This window comes from Gnatocerus cornutus, chromosome 9 (assembly GCF_029298725.1).
Source record: "Gnatocerus cornutus isolate USDA-ARS CGAHR chromosome 9, icGnaCorn1.1, whole genome shotgun sequence".
NCBI lineage: Eukaryota > Metazoa > Arthropoda > Insecta > Coleoptera > Tenebrionidae > Gnatocerus > Gnatocerus cornutus.
The window spans coordinates 13,118,014-13,134,763 of NC_142241.1; the positions used below are offsets into that span (position 1 = coordinate 13,118,014).

General features: G+C 39.9%; 2 protein-coding genes across 2 annotated transcripts; both read left to right on the forward strand.

The window, feature by feature from the left end:
• Positions 1 to 1,094: 1,094 nt before the first annotated feature.
• Osi20 (DUF1676 domain-containing protein Osi20) lies at positions 1,095 to 2,039 on the forward strand. Its single transcript, XM_088045402.1, has 3 exons — positions 1,095 to 1,336; positions 1,386 to 1,533; positions 1,578 to 2,039. The coding sequence occupies exons 1-3, from the start codon at positions 1,115 to 1,117 to the stop codon at positions 1,976 to 1,978; spliced, it is 771 nt and encodes a 256-aa protein (XP_087901528.1). The 5' UTR covers positions 1,095 to 1,114; the 3' UTR covers positions 1,979 to 2,039.
• Positions 2,040 to 2,225: 186 nt separating this feature from the next.
• On the forward strand, positions 2,226 to 9,315 carry Dip-B (Dipeptidase B). The gene is made up of 7 exons (XM_088045401.1): positions 2,226 to 2,382; positions 2,434 to 2,824; positions 3,524 to 3,754; positions 3,802 to 4,251; positions 7,661 to 7,760; positions 8,724 to 8,918; positions 9,065 to 9,315. The coding sequence occupies exons 1-7, from the start codon at positions 2,357 to 2,359 to the stop codon at positions 9,232 to 9,234; spliced, it is 1,563 nt and encodes a 520-aa protein (XP_087901527.1). The 5' UTR covers positions 2,226 to 2,356; the 3' UTR covers positions 9,235 to 9,315.
• The last annotated feature ends 7,435 nt before the right edge of the window (positions 9,316 to 16,750 follow it).

Genomic DNA, 16,750 nt, shown 5'->3' on the forward strand with positions numbered 1-16,750 from the left:
TTTTTGGCCATGGCTTGTAAACTATTTGTCCGATCGATCTCAAATTTGGCCAGTAGATAGATTTCGAGCTCCTTTTTCAACTGATGTATAATTCAAAGCTATTAAATATCGTTTTCATTTTGAAAACATTGTTTGAAAATCACCCCAAAATGATCTCTTCAAAACAGTTTTTGGCCAATGCTTAATTTATTTATTAAGGAAACTCAACAAATTTCGGCTCATTTTACGCAGAATGTCACGCTGAATCCAAAGCCGCATTTTTTTTTAATTTTCGTCAACAAATAACTGAGTCATGGCCGTTTGAATTTTTAGGTTGTCGCCAGAGGGCCAAATTTTTGAAGGTTCAAAACAATTTGTGCTCGATATCTCGGAAACTATTTCAGATATTGAGATGCGGTTTGCGCCATCGTTTTTCTCGCAATTTTTTACATAAAAAAATTGTTCTTACATTTCTCAAAAGTCAAAAGTTGGAGTTTCTCGCAAAAATTCATGACTTTCTATGCCAAACTTGCGTGATTTAGGCTCATTTCACGCAGAATTTCGCGTAAAATCCAAAACCAAAAATTTTTAACGTATCTCAACAATTACTTGAGTTCTGTCCGTTTGAATTTTTGTGTAGTCGTCAAAGAACCAAATTTTTAAATGTTCAAAAACAAAAAGTGTACAATATACACGTTTTTGCACAGTTTACTAAACGCCTACTTTTTGAACAGAAATCTGCTCAGAAGACATCCACAACTCCAAATAACTCTAAATATTTTGGTAGTGAACGTTATGACAATTTAATTTTCTAATTCCACGAATCCACGAACATCATTTGAATAAAAAAACATTTTACTCTCCAGACATGTCTCCCATTTACCTAAGGATAATTCCGCGTCGAATATCAACAATCCCGACAATCCCAAAAAAAAATCCAACTTCTCCTTCAATCTCAAATGGTGTCAACGAAAAGAAAACGTCCTACATCCTGAAAAAATTCCGACTACTTCCTTCTACCACAATAAACACGGATTCACTAGCGGAACCACGCCATAAAAGCGATACTATTTAGGTATCAATTAAAAATCAAAACACAGGCGATCCCCTGACCGTATTGTCCACTATATAATCGATGGGTGTGTACCCATCATCAGCATTCATCGGTGAAATGTGGCGGTTAGTACTCGCAGTCTTGGCCCTCGGCGCTAGTGCCCAAAAAGTCATTCCCAAAACAGGCGACGAATTGGTTTCGTCAGTTCTGGACAATTGTGTGGAAATGGACTGTGTCAAAAGTAACGTTTTGGGGTATCTAGACAACGTCTTGAAGATCGAAAGTGACGCCAGAATGGCAAAGGTGGTCACAACTCCGTCCAAAGTGCCATTCTCATGAGTTGACTTTACAGAACATCGACGCCGCCATCTTCAAACGCGCCGCCAAAATCCTGAAGACACACGAGTTCAGAGTGAAGCTTCCAGAGATCTTCTTCGACAAGACTGAGTTGGTGTACAACCCCAGAAATGGCTTAGATGTCGCCTCCACTGATTCAGAATGTAAGTTAATCCGTTCTCCGACTAATCTAATTCAGTGATTTCAGCCCGAGGACTCTTGAAAAAGAAACTTCTTCTTCCAATTCTCCTGCTTCTTAAGCTGAAAATGAAAGCTTTGATGCCAATTTTTGTTGCTCTCATCGGTCTCAAGTCCCTCAAAGCTCTGATTTTGAGTAAACTGGCTATTCTGATTGTGCTGGGTTTCATCGTCTACCAGTTTATTGGTAAATCGGGCATGCCCATGCCCATGTCCATGATGCCCGCTGAGCCTCCAGCGCCCATGTATGGGCCTCCATCAACGCCTCCGCCCAATTCTTACGAACCCGCATGGGAACCTAATCAAGGAGGACCGTATTCCAGAATTTGGAGCAACAACGATAACGCCCAGAATATGGCTTACTCGGCGTATTATCCAGGGGCGTCCAGCACATCCACTTCTCGTCCTTAACTGTTGATTCATGATTATTTATTTATTGTTGCACTGTTGAAAATAAATTATTTGTACATAGCGTCCGCTTTTAGAAAAAAAATGAATAAAATGAAAATAACATAAAAAATATAGAAAAAAATGAGTTATTCAAGTAAAACTGAAAAAAAACGAATTCAGACTGCGATGTTGCGGAGTGTGGCGCCGTGCCAAGTCACTGTTCGCGACTTGGCCGCCATCTATCCGTGGGTAACCCAGCTCATCGTTGTCTCACCTCGCCATTGGTTCACCTTATCATCCGAAAAAATCCATCCCACTCCTCGTAACTTCGCTTATTTCTCAAAATACAGAAATCCATATAAAAACGCGAGTGTCAGTCCGATAAAGTCAGTACTACACATGTCGTGCAACATGTCAGACAAAGGGTAATCCATAATAACCCATAACTCACCGCCAATCCAACATTTCTTTTACAGACCACCGGTAACCAAACTCATCCTCGAAACCTCCCTCCAATCCAGCGATTACGATGGAATTGTATTAGTCTCTTCCCCTTCCCAGCAACTCCGAGCGGCCAAACTCAGCAAAGTGATCAACGATGCCATCAACTTGGATCCGGTGTTGGAATCGGAAATCGCCATTCTTCCGGTTCCGGATTTGCCGGCGAAGAGATTAGTTCATGCGCCGACTGGAAAAATTGATGCGGATTATCATGATGTCAGGGTGCTGCGAAGTGCCGCCCTTAAGGGCGTACAGAGGGCGCTACAAGCGGGGATTACGAGGCCTTTATTGGTTTTGGAGGAAAATCCGGCGTTTGAAAACAGCGAGTTGGTCACACTGTTGGGAGCCTTGGAGGCGGCTTTTGTGGTAAGATGGGGAATCTATGAGCTAAAAGGTTAATTAGGATAGCTATTGTAGTCAAGTGGGTGTTTATTTAGCGATAAAGGAAACTTTCTCGGCTTTATCAGATTATTGTTTTATCTAGCAATTTTTATTCCTCTATGCAATTAAAATTACAATTTTTTGAAAACAGTTTTGGTTAATTTTAAAAATGACTCCTTCAAAAGCAGTTTTGTTTAATTTACATAAACATTCAATTAGAATCAATTTCCAATATAATTGCACTAATTTGGTTTCTGACATTTATGCGCAAACAGATTTCTTCTTTTTTCAGGAAAGGTTATCAAGAAAGCTAAATGCAGACTTGCAGCAAATACATTCTATTGTCCATTTATGAATCATAAAAACATAACATTGACCGAGAATTTTGATTGACATTGAGATTCAAATAAACACATAAATTTCTTTCATATCTTATCAACACAATACACAAATTATTATTTATTATTGATCATCCAAGTCAATTTTCGAAAAAAATAGACTCTGATTTTTCAACGGACGATATAAATACACAAAGCCATGACATAGCAATTACAAAAATAGTTGTTATTGCTTTCAAAGTATTATTTCCCTCCATTTTTATATCAATTTCGTAACACATCACTTTATCGCACTATAAAGTGAAACTAAGTTTCCACGGTTACAAACAATGTTTTTTCTTTGCAGCCTATCCAAATTCGCGAACTCAATTCCGCCAAGCAAAACCCCATCCAACACCTCGGCGTCTTCAGCCAGAACCCCGATAAAACCAAGAAGCTCATCGACCTGGCCACAACCCTGGAAAGTGGTCGTCGAGTGGCTTGCGACATCGGTGATGGTGACCCGGAGCGCATGTCGCCCCCAAGAGTGGAGCAGTACATCCACGACACCTTCGGCAACAGCAACGTCAAAATTGAAGTAACTCCTTCAAAGTGTAATAAGCACGTTGTAACTCTGCCACTTAGGTCGTTGACGACATTAATCAAATCACCAAAGAATTCCCTCTTTTCGAGGCTGTTAATCGCGCCGCTTCTCAACATAAGCGCCATCAAGGCCGGATTGTTTTCTTGGAGTACAATCCTCCGGATCCGTCCAAAGTCAAGACGAGTTTGTTCTTAGTAGGAAAAGGAGTAACATACGATACTGGAGGCTCCGATGTTAAGATTAATGGGAGTATGGTGGGAATGTCGAGGGACAAATGTGGGGCGGCCGCCGTGGTTGGATTCCTCCAAGTTGTTAGATTGTTGCAACCTAAAGATGTGAGGGTTGTTGGGGCAGTGGGACTTGTGAGAAACAGCATTGGGTCCAATGGATACGTTGCTGACGAGCTTATAAGAGCCAGATCGGGGGCTACAGTGAGGGTTGTCAACACGGATGCTGAAGGAAGGATGATTATGGCTGATGTGCTTTGCAAGGTGAGTTGCCTACCATCACACCGTATTGTTAGTTGCATACGTTAAATCGACTAGCATGAATAATAACGTGTTGCCTATACAAAAACTAACACGCAGGACTAAAATACGGTAATGAACTCAAAATTATACAAATGACGAAAATCGCGTCGGTGAGACTTCCATTGTTCTCCTCCTGTTATACTTTGATTTTCCCCCAAAAAAAAACAAGTGATGACTCATAGATCGTAATTAAAATTAGTCGGACAAAAACCGAAAATTCTGCAATACTTTTGTTGTGTTATCTCCAGTCAGCGTCCGGAAAAGCAGACAATAAAATAAATTTTCCACACTAAACAATGCGTGCTATTTATATCTCCACCTTGACAAATTAATTAATTACCATGAGCTCCGAGCATAAAATAATTATTGAAAAAATGCAGATTACCCTAAGCACGTGCTTGGCACATTACAGTGCAAGTGCAGCTCACGTTTTCACGTTACGTAATTATAACGTATCGATGATTTTAACAAACACGTGTGACATTTAATCGGTAAAAATACAAATAAATGCATAATAGAGTAAGCATTAAAAACAGAAGTTATGCATTTTTTCCTTTTGTGTTGGTTATTATTTTTTTCTTTAATTAAATCCCAGCGGTAGGAATACTTTACAACTATAAATAATTATAATTTGCTGTTTATTTACATTTTTATGCAGTAGACTTGGAAATGTGATTACTGTATTACAGATATACGTAAACAGTTAAAAATTACAGTTCAATCGAACGGTGATGATGTCGCCTCTAGTCATTCTGCTTGTGGTGACATGCTGTTATTTTTATTGTTTCTGTTATTTTCATCTGCTGCATGGTTCAGTTTTATTACACTAGAAATTTCTATTCATAGTCAATCCCTGAATGTCAATATATCAAACACTTTTTCAGTACGTAAATACTCAACCGAAATTTCCGTTGCATGGATGGAAATTTTGTTGTGAATTTAACAATTATTTATTGTTGTTCGTGAGAATTAACAATTAATTTTAGTGACAGGAGAAAGTTGCTGTGAAATGGTTAAGAAAGTAGATAAACGTGTTATTTTGACAAAAAGATTAATTGAAATTGATTGACGTTGTGACAGGGAACAAACATTGAGTTATTTGTGTCAAATTTTTATGGCGCTTTTTTATTAGGGACAAAAATTGACACTTTTCTATGGGTTTCAGGAGGGAAATAGCTATTTTAGTTACAAGTACCTAAATATACAGTTTTTTCGGACTAATCCTTGCTGTTTACAAACGTGTCAATCTGCATTTTTTAGTTTTAGCTCCCAAAAACACATTCAAACATTTATGATTAATTATTTCTCGAAAATGCCGCCGCAGTAACCATCAGATTGTTTAAAATAAACACAAAAAAACGCAGAATCCTGGAAAAATTACCAAAAATTCAAAGAAAATTGTGTACAAATCTAATAATTTATTCATATTGATGTACACTGGTTTTTAAAAAAATTGTGTACATTTATTTTTTACTAGATTGAGTTGGCCTTCATCTTGACATTGACAGATTCTAAAATTAATCAAATTCCAAGAATGATAGTGACAATGATTGCCAGTTTGACATAACCTAATTGTAGAAAACCCACATCTACGTAGCCAAAAAATCATTAAAATGTTACTACTGGATATTTGTGTACGCGATTTTATTGAAAACCATAAATAAAGTTGTTGAATTGTATTGAACCACAATGCTTAATTAGTTGTCATTACAACTTTTTTGAGATTTAGTCCCAAAAAGACTCATTTTCGGGACATAAATGAATCCGTAAAATAGCAATAGTTATTTCGATGCTTCAAGATCCTCATTAAAGTATTGTTTTTCAATTGTTTCCGATGTTGTAAGAGACTCTTTAAAGTACTGATTTGACAATTGGTATTCCTGTAAATGGCTTGACAATTGAGAGATTTGCCTAATAATAACATCATTTGATGACAGCTGACTGAATGTTATTTCACCAAGTTCACTGTTAAGGAAAATGTCAAACTGCGTTTTTAAAACACAATAAAACTAGTATAAAATACTTTTTATAAGACAGTTTGGCGGTGTTTGAGAGTTTATTAATTTCGTGACGCGACTCGTTGTCTAATTTAGGGCGTGTGCCAAGACGCATCTTATGAAACTTGTATCTTAATATACTATTTTATATTTCGATGCTTCACGATTCTCATTAAAGCATTGTTCTTCAATTGTTTCCGATGCTGTAAGAGAAGCTTTTTAGCACGTTTTGTGAGTTGGTACTGTTTCCTGTCACCTGGTTTTCAAAACTGTGAGATGATCCAATAATTATGATAATAAAAAAAATTAAAAAAAAATTAAAAATGTATATTGATTAACGTTTCAAAACTTCAAAATTGACAGTTGACATTCCTAAAATTACGTGGAAGTCAATTCTTATCAATTATTTCTCAAAATTATGCAGAATAGACAGTCGTTTGTTGAGAGTTATTACTCGGATAACGTAAAACAAAGCAATAATATTTCAGTAGAAATAATTATTTAAAGTTTTGTGTGATTTTGACAATTTTTTCTTATTAATTGGACAGAATAACACATTTAAACCATTGGATGTTATGAATTATAACAGCTTCAGATGTCTTTTAAAATCCACGTTCGCTCATTCCAAGAGACGTCTGCTGGTGTTTTGATGTGTCCGTGACTTCTTAGGTATGTTAATACGTACCTTTAGCTACAATTATTTCTATGTCATTTAGAACATTGTTGAATTTTTTCCATACTTGCAATAAATTTGCATAAAATGAATGATGGTCAAATTTGCCATTTAACAGCTTGTATAAAAAAAGTGTGGTCATCTGTTGGTAAAATGGCAGTCAGTCTACAATGGAAGACCAGGAAGACATCTGAAGCTAAGTAATGTAACAAATTCAAAACTGCAATAGTTTCTTCGGGGCATAATTAATGTTCAATACATCCACATACCCCACGACCAACCTTCGTAATATTTTAACCACGCCTTAAACAGTTGAATCGATTTCCGATAGACGTTTATTTCATACCATAAACCTTCCGCTGGAAAAATCCCTTAAACCCGCTTAAATCAGCAAAATTCCGCGCGGCTTTGGCTCGCGTCCCTCCACTCAACGCCAAACCTTATCGAACCACCGCCGAAACAAGTGCCAATCGCTAATTGAAACCCGTCATGCCATTGGTTGAGACTTATCGAGATTTAAAGTAAATTTACACAGGGAAGCCGAGAACGTGGATGACCTCACGATTTCGGTCGCAACAACAACAACGTTGCTAATAATGATGCGTGAGCCATCCGCGATCGAAGCAAAGACTTTCAGGTTGATAATAAGCGGCAACTCTGCTTTAATTGGACATTTGTTAAAACACGCGTTTGTTTCCAGATGAAGGAAGCCGCCTTGGAGGCTGTCAACCCGCATCTCTTCACTGTTGCAACATTAACAGGCCACGCACATTTGGCGGTCGGAGAGGGATACTCTATCGGTAAGGAAACATAAACAATAATAATAAAAAAAGCGATCGACCGGTTTCGGCGCTTCGGGACTGATAAAACAACTGGTTTTTTGATTGAAGGATTTGAATGGATGTGAAAAGGAGGCGGCGGTGCTGCCCACCAAGCCAAAAAAATTGCGCGTAAAATATCGCATCCTGCTACATATTAGGATCGAACTTTTCCTTATTGTCAACAATACAAGGAAACTTCGCATCCTGAGTCATATAGTTCACATTCTTAGCGCAAGATTATGACTGCCATGACCCGGATTAAGTCCGCCTCCAGAATCCGGTTAACTCTCACATCAATCATGCACTTCCTCATCCAGGAAATCGCAACTTTTCGACCTCGAGACAAAAAATCATGTCGGTAACGGAACATCGCCTTCGTAAATTTCGTGTACCGAAAATAACTGCACGAAATTTTATTGTATCATGCCCATTATGCTAAATGTACCCACATAACTGTAAAAAAACGCACAGCTGACCTGTGCAATCAAAATTATTGGTTGAAGGTCCGCTATGTGTCCCCATTTCGAGACTAAATTACCGCTTAGTAACGACCGTTCGAGTCAGGACATGATTTGTAAAAATACAAACGAAACAAAAAAAATGGTACTGTTGATCTTAACAGTATTTATGTCAATGAAGTGGATGAGAACGGATTTTTGCGAAGCCAAACACCACATAGCGGAAGCTTTTCTGGCGAATTTTGGCCGCGATTTCGTCATTTTCCCGGAGACTTCAACGTTACATCAAGCGGCAATCACGTGCTGCAGCTGACCATGCGACGCCCGTAATCCCCGCAATAATTCTTTCTAAATACAGCGCCAACCTTGACTTTTGTTTCAATTCATTCTTTCAAAAGGTCAAATTGCGATGTTGCATGCAAGTACATCATAGTAAACACATAACAGTTTAATTTGTAATGATTTTTCTCTCCGATGATGTCAGTGATGGACAACGGTCCTGCACAGAAATCCGGAAATGCGCACCGCTTGCAAGGAGCTGGGGATGCCATCGGTGACATCTTCGAGATTTCGCGTCTTCACCTAGAAGACTTCGATGATCACCGAGGGGTGGCTTTGGGCGACGATGTTAAGCAAGGAGCGAACCAACCATCAACTCGAACCCCGAGAGGACATCAAGGTTTGTTATTGTTGCATTCTATATTGTTATGTCATTCGGTTCTTTTGCTCCTGTTACATATTGCATAATTGGCTGCATTTGAATAAATTAGAAAGAGGCGAAAAAAACGTTCAATGTTAGGATCTGATTAATACAAAAAATTGCAGGACCGGCCGGATTCCTGATGCTCGCCTCGGGATTGGACAAGCACGGATCCGGAAATGACAAGCCGCTGAAATACAGCCATCTTGATATCGCCGCATCTTCAGGAGAATACCCTAAACCGGCCACTGGAGCGCCGGTCCTGGCCTTGGCCAAGGCGTACTTGCTGGCTTAACCTTTGTACTTACTATACATTCTTGTTATGTTCTTTCATTTGTTGGACTTTAATAAACGACATTTTCTATGGGTGCATTAATTAACGTTTTTTGTTGTTTTCGATACAGTGACCTTCTTTGCGATCGTGATCCGCACTGTCAATCATAAATTCTGCGGTAGATAAGCCTCAAGGAAGTTTCTTGTCCAAGGAGACAACAATTTAAGATTTTCTCTTTAAAAAACTTTTCGCGTCATCTGTCGACCTCACTGATGCCCCATTAGATTTCGCTCACAATTGCCGTTTGTGTACAGCCACAAAGTGCGTGATGCATTCAGAAATGAAAGTGCGGACATGCACTGCAATGTCATTACTTTCTTAGAAACGACATACAGACTGCATATAAACACAATTCGAACTATGGCAGTAACTCAGTAATGCGAAAGGACTCTCGAGGAGGATGCACGTATGAAGGTATTTTTAGAATTTGCCTATTCGATGCGTTTCCTGGTGATGTTGCCAATTAGACCAGTATCACGCTCACGCATACATTACGCACCTCTCGCACGTCGCGGGAGGACAGGGCCGAAACGACAACAATCCTCGTAAAAAAAGTGTCGTTCGATCAGTAGGTGGTCGCGCCAAAAACACATCTTTACTGATTTCTTGAAATTAGAATGCTAAATGGGCGTGGCTGGAACATTAATTGGGCAATAAATTAACACTCCTGTTGAATTTGCCGGTGCCAATTGTGCGACATTTCTCCTTAGCCCGTCCCTGCTTCATATGCATTGCACGCATTTAACCTGGCCATTGTGACCAGACAATGCCGCAAAATATCCTCTTGGCATATGAATAGTGCAAATGCGTTTGAAAATGTATTCCTTTAACCTACATCGTGTCAATGTTCTATTAACATACAGTTCTTGCAGGAAGTTTACAATCTGGGCTCCAGATTGACCCCTCTAATGCCGTTTTTTGGCAGAGAAAGTCACTCGTGAAAGTTGGCGTCTTTTTTCGGAGAAATCCGTTCCATTTTCTGTCACAATGCTTGAGGAGTTGTAAATTTTCGCCAATTTTTTGCTGATTTATGGTGGTGGATTTTATGGCGCTTTTTAGTAGTTTACAGTTAGAAGGAGCTTCTGGGAATTTAAATTTGCGAATCGCAGAAAATCGACGGCTGTAAAAAAACGGACGAGGGATGGCAGTAAAATTGTAAAAATCTTGGGCACCTGGGAGGCGGCGGTACCGACAAAGAACTTGCGTAATTTTGTTTTATAAGGCTGTAAAAATGGGGCCATTGTTACCCAAAATTTCGAGCATTACCATAAAAATATGGTTATTGAAGGTGTTTTAGTTTTGTGTAACCGCGCTGAGGTCTGTAACTTTAATTGAAAACGCAACTTTAAAAATTAGGTACCGGAAATGGAACATCTTTCACCCCATCTGCCCATCGTGATGTCCCATCTGCAAACCCGCCCTTAATAAATATAATAATTTTTTAGCACAGTGTCCGAAAACCCATCATTCTCCCAAAAGGACGGAAATAATCATTTCATTTTTTTTACCTGAAAGGAAAGGTTTTTCTAACCCTTTAACATTCAATTATCGACAAAAAAAAACTCGAACCCTTGTATCTTTTTCAAACCCTTTTACTTTTTTACCATCAACTGCTTACCTGATCGATTGAACTTTAACGTGGGAAACAGATGATGTGGAAAAAATGGTTTTGGTGTCAGTGAACTTCTTAATACTGCAAGAACATCATTAACGCCGTGAATAGGAAAGAATTAATTAGGCGTTCTTTGTCTCACCAATTTCAATAAATCTCGAAAATTTTAATTAGTTCTGCGGGGTGAGATCTTTTATTACCCTCTAGAGCAGTCTCTTTGATCTTCACCGATTTCCAATAAAATGCAAATTCCGGAAATTCGCCCTCCATTTCCAGGTATCTTATGCTAATATCGCTCGAAAACACCATCACGCCCGAACGTGGAATGTCCTGACACAAATAATTCGAATAATTGCTGTTTGGTTATCCTTGACCATTGGTGCATTGTAGGAACAGGATTTCAATCAAGGATACGATCCTTGCGGTTGAAATGCAATAGAAGCGTAGCCTTGAATTGATTGCATTAGTTTTTATCGATTTATATACATATTGATTTTTTTTATTTCCACTTCTTGTCACGTATAAAGTAATCTTATTATCGCCTTGAACTTTATTAAAGTGATTCATTTCCTATCCCATTATATATTCTATCCTCCGGAATTTTCTGCACCAGTGGAATGGAAATGGGTTTTCTAGGCTCCATTTATCCGTTTGGGTGTCCTGTGGTCGTTCGCGGAACATACTGACATTTAGCTGGTTTTTATGCGGGCAAAATTCCACTGGCGATTTATTTTGGGTGTTAACTCAAACAATCCGAGTGGTTTTGACTGTTTTCTTACTTTACAGCACTAGTGCGTTAAAGCGACTTTTTGCACATTTCTGTGGGTGTCATAATATTGCATTTTCTAAAGTGCCTCGAAAATCAGTTCAGAATCGTGAACTCAACTCTGCAATCACAATTAGGCGAGCATTTTAAATTTCCCACTACCCACTCATTTAGTATTTAATGCCGGTAATACCACCTTGAAGTCGAAAGTTACGATTCCAATTTAAATCGACACTGTCGAACAAGAACTTGTGTTTTCTTTTCGTCGAGTTCGATTCTTTCTTCGTAGTTAAAAATCGATTAGCTGCAGGAAGTCACCGATATGGGTAAACAGTACTGCGTTTGTTGGAACCCCTCGGGTCAACGCATCACTTAAATCTTCTAAGGCCTTCTCGAAACATTCAATATTCATGAAAAAAAAAGGTCCTCCCTCGAGTCCGTTCTTTTCTAGGAAATGAACGGTAAACCATAAAAAAACACAGGGTGCCTTCCAACACGGAAGAACTCGAAACGACCTAACGGTAAAACAGGCTAACAAATGGTCCATTTTGAGCTCATCTACATGATTGGTTGGCCCTCGAAAACGTTTACCATCGTGGTCTCTCCTTCGCACCCATGCACTCAGACCCATCAAGGGTGTGTTACGTTAAATCGGTTCTTTCACGCTTACACCTGTGTTCATCGAGGGTATCTCTGTCCATGTAATTTTCAAAAGAAAAAAATACTCTTTTAAGCTTTTATGACGGTTTAATACAGATAGTGTATTGACCTATGGTATCCTTCTTCAGTAACACAACCGTGATAGAGTTGGACCTCGGATTTAATTCTATGATGAATGAAGTCGCTGGTAATGCATTTAAGATCTTCCTAATGTCGTGCACCAGGAAATATTGAGGTGACACTTTCAAACTGGTTTCTTTGATTTCACCGATTTTCAGATGGTTTTGACAACGTTTTATTGGTTCTTGAAACCTGTTCCATGAGCGGAGGAAGCTGGGACAGATTTAGCCAAAATTACGAGTTTTTTCCAGCGGATGACCAAAATAGAAGCGTTTTGTCAACGTCAATGTTCTTGAGTTTTTGCAGTTTTTCTGATCGCTAAAGAAGTTGAAGGTGGCACGTCGTCAAGGCTGGTGCTAGCCAGTGTTCCAAAAAATGACCCTCTTCTAGGATTTCCAAAATTTCCACCGGTTCTTCTGGGGGGCACAAATTTGCAATCTAGGAACTATCAGTTTTCTAAATTTAGCCGGTTTGTTGTCAGCGAGTTTGTTTACGTCTCCTTCTTCATCAGCATTGCGAAATAATCTACCGATAGTGATACAAAGTTGAACGACCTGACAAAAACACAAAGTTAAATTCAGCAAATGTATCCAAGGCCAGAGTTTTTACAACATTGCGACAGCTCATTTTCCGTAAATGTATTCACTATTGTGATGACACGTGTCCACTTTCGCCAAATAATTTTTCGCTCAATGAACAAAACCCACAACTCACTTTTATTTAGACAGCGAACAAACGAGCGAAATCTTCGTTGTTTGTTTTCTTCATTCGCACTCTTAAATAGAGCAGTTTTCATTTGGAAATCATTTAACATTATTGTATTGTTAATTGCTTGTGCAAACGCTATCATTAGAGGTGTTAGCCAACACTTCCGTATCTTTGCAAGAATTTTGGGGTCGATTTATTAAAACTCGGAAAAGCTTCCTTCGTGGTGATTCATTTTGATTGACTTTTTCTCCACGTGTTACCTTGAAAGTGGGAAAAAACGAACTTGTCAAGACCACTGAGATTTCCTGGCTCTGAGGCGCCAGCGAAAAAACATATAGCCTTGTAAAAGGATTTCCTTTTTTTCGCTTAAAAGCTCCGCGTCTGCTTCCAGACGCTTTACACCCCTTATGACTCCCGAAATGTGACCTTGCCACCGCCACCCCCCCCAACTCGCCCTCCGCCCCCACGGAACGGAAATCCGCAAACCCAAAAGCAATATACATCTCATTTGCTTTGCAAATAAGTCGTTCGTCTAGACAATTGCGAATCGCTTTTCCCCGCTTGTCGGATGTTTGTAAACATGAGAAATCGGCGCATATCGCACGTACGTCCCTGAATCTTTTGGGAGTGTTTTGAGAACATTCACAGCTGACTTCGATGCGCGACTGTCTTCCGCGGGCATAATCGTGACGTCACAGGTGAATGACTTGCTTACGTCACATTAGTTCAATGGCAAATCGCGACCCAGATCTTCTGGCTGGCTTCTCTCGCAGGATCGCAACAGGCTTGAGATTTTACAAATGGCCGAAAATGGCAGGTAAATAAGGAGTAGCCTTGGCTGATTGATGGGTGGGTTTTGAACGTGGTAAGCTTAATTTATGCGCATTTTTGTAGGACTTTTACATTTCTAGGGAAAGACAGGGACACGTGACTTGGGATGGTTTATGACCTGAGGGGATTATGACTGCGATTTATAAGATAAGGAAACAATCATAAAAGAGGAGTTGACTCGGATTTTGTGTGGACATTGTTGCATGTTTGCCAAACAATTAGCTACTGGAGTCGTACGTGCCATCACCAATTGACGGCTCATTAGTCAAATTTTGGACAAAACCCAGTCGATTGTTTTCTATCACCGATCATTTATCAAATTCGAACTTTCATTTTTTCGGCCTTCTAACATCGTTGCGAAAAAATACCGCTGCATCCTACTTCCAGAACAATGAAAGAATGACTAACGACCCGGATTGGAAAAAACGCACTTACATCTCTTTGACCCAAAAAACGAATTCCTAGTATCGCGCGAAGAAGTGGACCAAGTAAGTGCTAAAAAATCTCAACTCTATAGTTTGAAGAAGAAATTAAAGAGACGGTAAAAATCCGGGCTAAGCAAACAAAGAAGACATTCGCTGGATTTGCAAAAAAACGGTGTTAATTGTGTTTTGGGCGAGTTAACCAGATTTGTTTGGTTTGCAAAAGTGGGACTGTTTGCTGTGGAGTTAAAAAATTCTTTTCGCACTTTGATGTTGACTTTGGAGGCAGAAATCGTGTGATAACTCTGTTGTTTCGATCGCCATCTTTCCACATTGTTAAGCAAATCCCTTCTTCTTTCGCAAAAAACAGCGAACGCCGCATTGTCCGATCCGAACAATATCGCGGTACAAAGCCCCATAAAAGACCTCGTTCAATATAAGACAAACATTCTCTCATACACGGCATGTCGCGGAAACAAGACTTAACGAACAGATGTGAAAATATTAAGTTTCATCGACATGAAATCTTCGATAAGAGCCATCCGGACCTTCACCCTCACCTACCACCATAAAAAAGCAGCACGTGCAGAATTTTTTAAGGCTTCCACCTAAACACACATGTTTTTATACCCTGACAAAGAGACAGATAAAGAAAACGAAAGCGGAAGAGACAGACGCAACATATGGCACGTGGCATTTTTTTAGCATTTTTTTTAGCGTTGTGAATTAGAGAATCGATCCAACACGAAACCAGGAAGCGAATGCCAGCTTGAGCGGAAGAGGAAATATTGCAACTTGCACTTAATAAGATAAATGCAACGAGTAGAGTATTGTTCGTAATGAACGCGCCTGGAAATGGAATAATTGGTTGGAGGGTTTCTGAAGAGAAGAATGACGACGTCATAATTTATCTTGATGGCTTTGACAGGTAGAAGCTACCGCTAAATTTTCAATAACTGGGTGGTAAGCCCTTCGCAAAAATCATAAATCGCTGACATAAATAGAAAGGGATTAGTGTACCTGGTAGCAACTAATGAACCTTCTTTGCGGTTAAGGCGTCAAGCCGCTTGACTGCGCCAGTTCCTGGAACGGGGGAATTCGTCAAAATTTTGACGTGGCGCGTGATAATAGACAAATTTTACCTTCAGTTTTACCAGTCACGTCTTTGATTGAACAGTGCATTTTTTTTATAATCTGACATTCTGAAATTCGAGATTTGGGAAAATCCCGATCAAAAAACATCTTATCGATCATTTTGTTGCTGCGTTTCAACACTGATTTCATCTCAATGTTCAATTGACAGTTGTCAAAGACGATTTGTAATCAACGACAAACGTCTGAGGTGTACCTGATCGATTGACTTGTACAACTCCACCTGTTAAATTAAAGCGTCTTTTCTGACGTTTCCAGATTAGAAATAATTCTGAAATGTGAAAATCATTACCAACAATGCAAAATAATGCAAAAACAGCTACACGTTATGAATGAATGAGAATCTAAGCATTTGAGGCTTGAATACGAAATATCAAAAAGACGTCACTCCTCCAGTTGGTTGGAAAATTTTGGCTTCTTTTGGAGCGGTGGCATGTCGCCTCCAGCGGAGCCATGGGGTGCATGGTCAAGGATCCATCAGCATCATGGTCACTTTTCTTCCTCTGCGATTAGAAAATGCGGGTTCAATGTCCTCGGTTAGTCACCCTTTACCCCAGTGAACCGTCGGCCAGTCGCACACTGACCGCCTGTAGATCGCCCCCTTGTCCCCTCTCGCCCTCAACGCGGAACCGCGACACATACCCGACCTGACCCACATCGACCAGGAAGCGAAGCGTCGCGATGTCGTGACGCGGTGTCATCGAACCTGCTGTGCGAATCAGCTGAATTCGAGGACGTTGACTTCAGGTTGCACTGGGTCTCGTCGAAGAGTTTCGGCAGAGCCATGCAAATTGGGCGGCGGTCAGGTTAGGTCATGGGAAGAAGCAACACGTGGTGTTTTAATGGGTAAAGAGCAAGAAACGCTTCCCGTTTTGGTTAAGCAAGATCCTCTTGAGTCGAGGTCTGTTAAGGAAAAATCTTCTGATTTTGGGTGTTGTGAGCGTCGCTTCCTCATCGCTGGTTCCTCTTCGTCGCCTCCTACCACTTCTGTGGCATCCGAGCCGTTGTCCTTCGGCAAGCTCGCGTATGAAAAAGAGCAAGTTCGCGCAACTTCCACTTGGTGTATCTGCGGGACACCTCTCAGAAGGCGATGCATCTGGCATCTGGGGTGACCGAAAGAGCTGTGAAACTAGAATGGCGGATCATCGACCTCGCAAAGTTAGTAGGTCAGGGCTTGCGGCGGTCAAAGACCTGCCGGTCATTTAC

Excerpts from the sequence above, each read along its gene's own strand:
- Osi20 (XM_088045402.1), top strand. The coding sequence starts at position 1,115 with ATGGGTGTGTACCCATCATCAGCATTCATCGGTGAAATGTGGCGGTTA. Across the intron at positions 1,337-1,385 it reads GTGACGCCAGAATGGCAAAG|AACATCGACGCCGCCATCTT; the intron begins GTGGTCACAACT and ends TTGACTTTACAG. Across the intron at positions 1,534-1,577 it reads CGCCTCCACTGATTCAGAAT|CCCGAGGACTCTTGAAAAAG; the intron begins GTAAGTTAATCC and ends CAGTGATTTCAG.
- Dip-B (XM_088045401.1), top strand. The coding sequence starts at position 2,357 with ATGTCGTGCAACATGTCAGACAAAGG. Across the intron at positions 2,825-3,523 it reads CCTTGGAGGCGGCTTTTGTG|CCTATCCAAATTCGCGAACT; the intron begins GTAAGATGGGGA and ends TTTTCTTTGCAG. Across the intron at positions 3,755-3,801 it reads ACAGCAACGTCAAAATTGAA|GTCGTTGACGACATTAATCA; the intron begins GTAACTCCTTCA and ends TCTGCCACTTAG.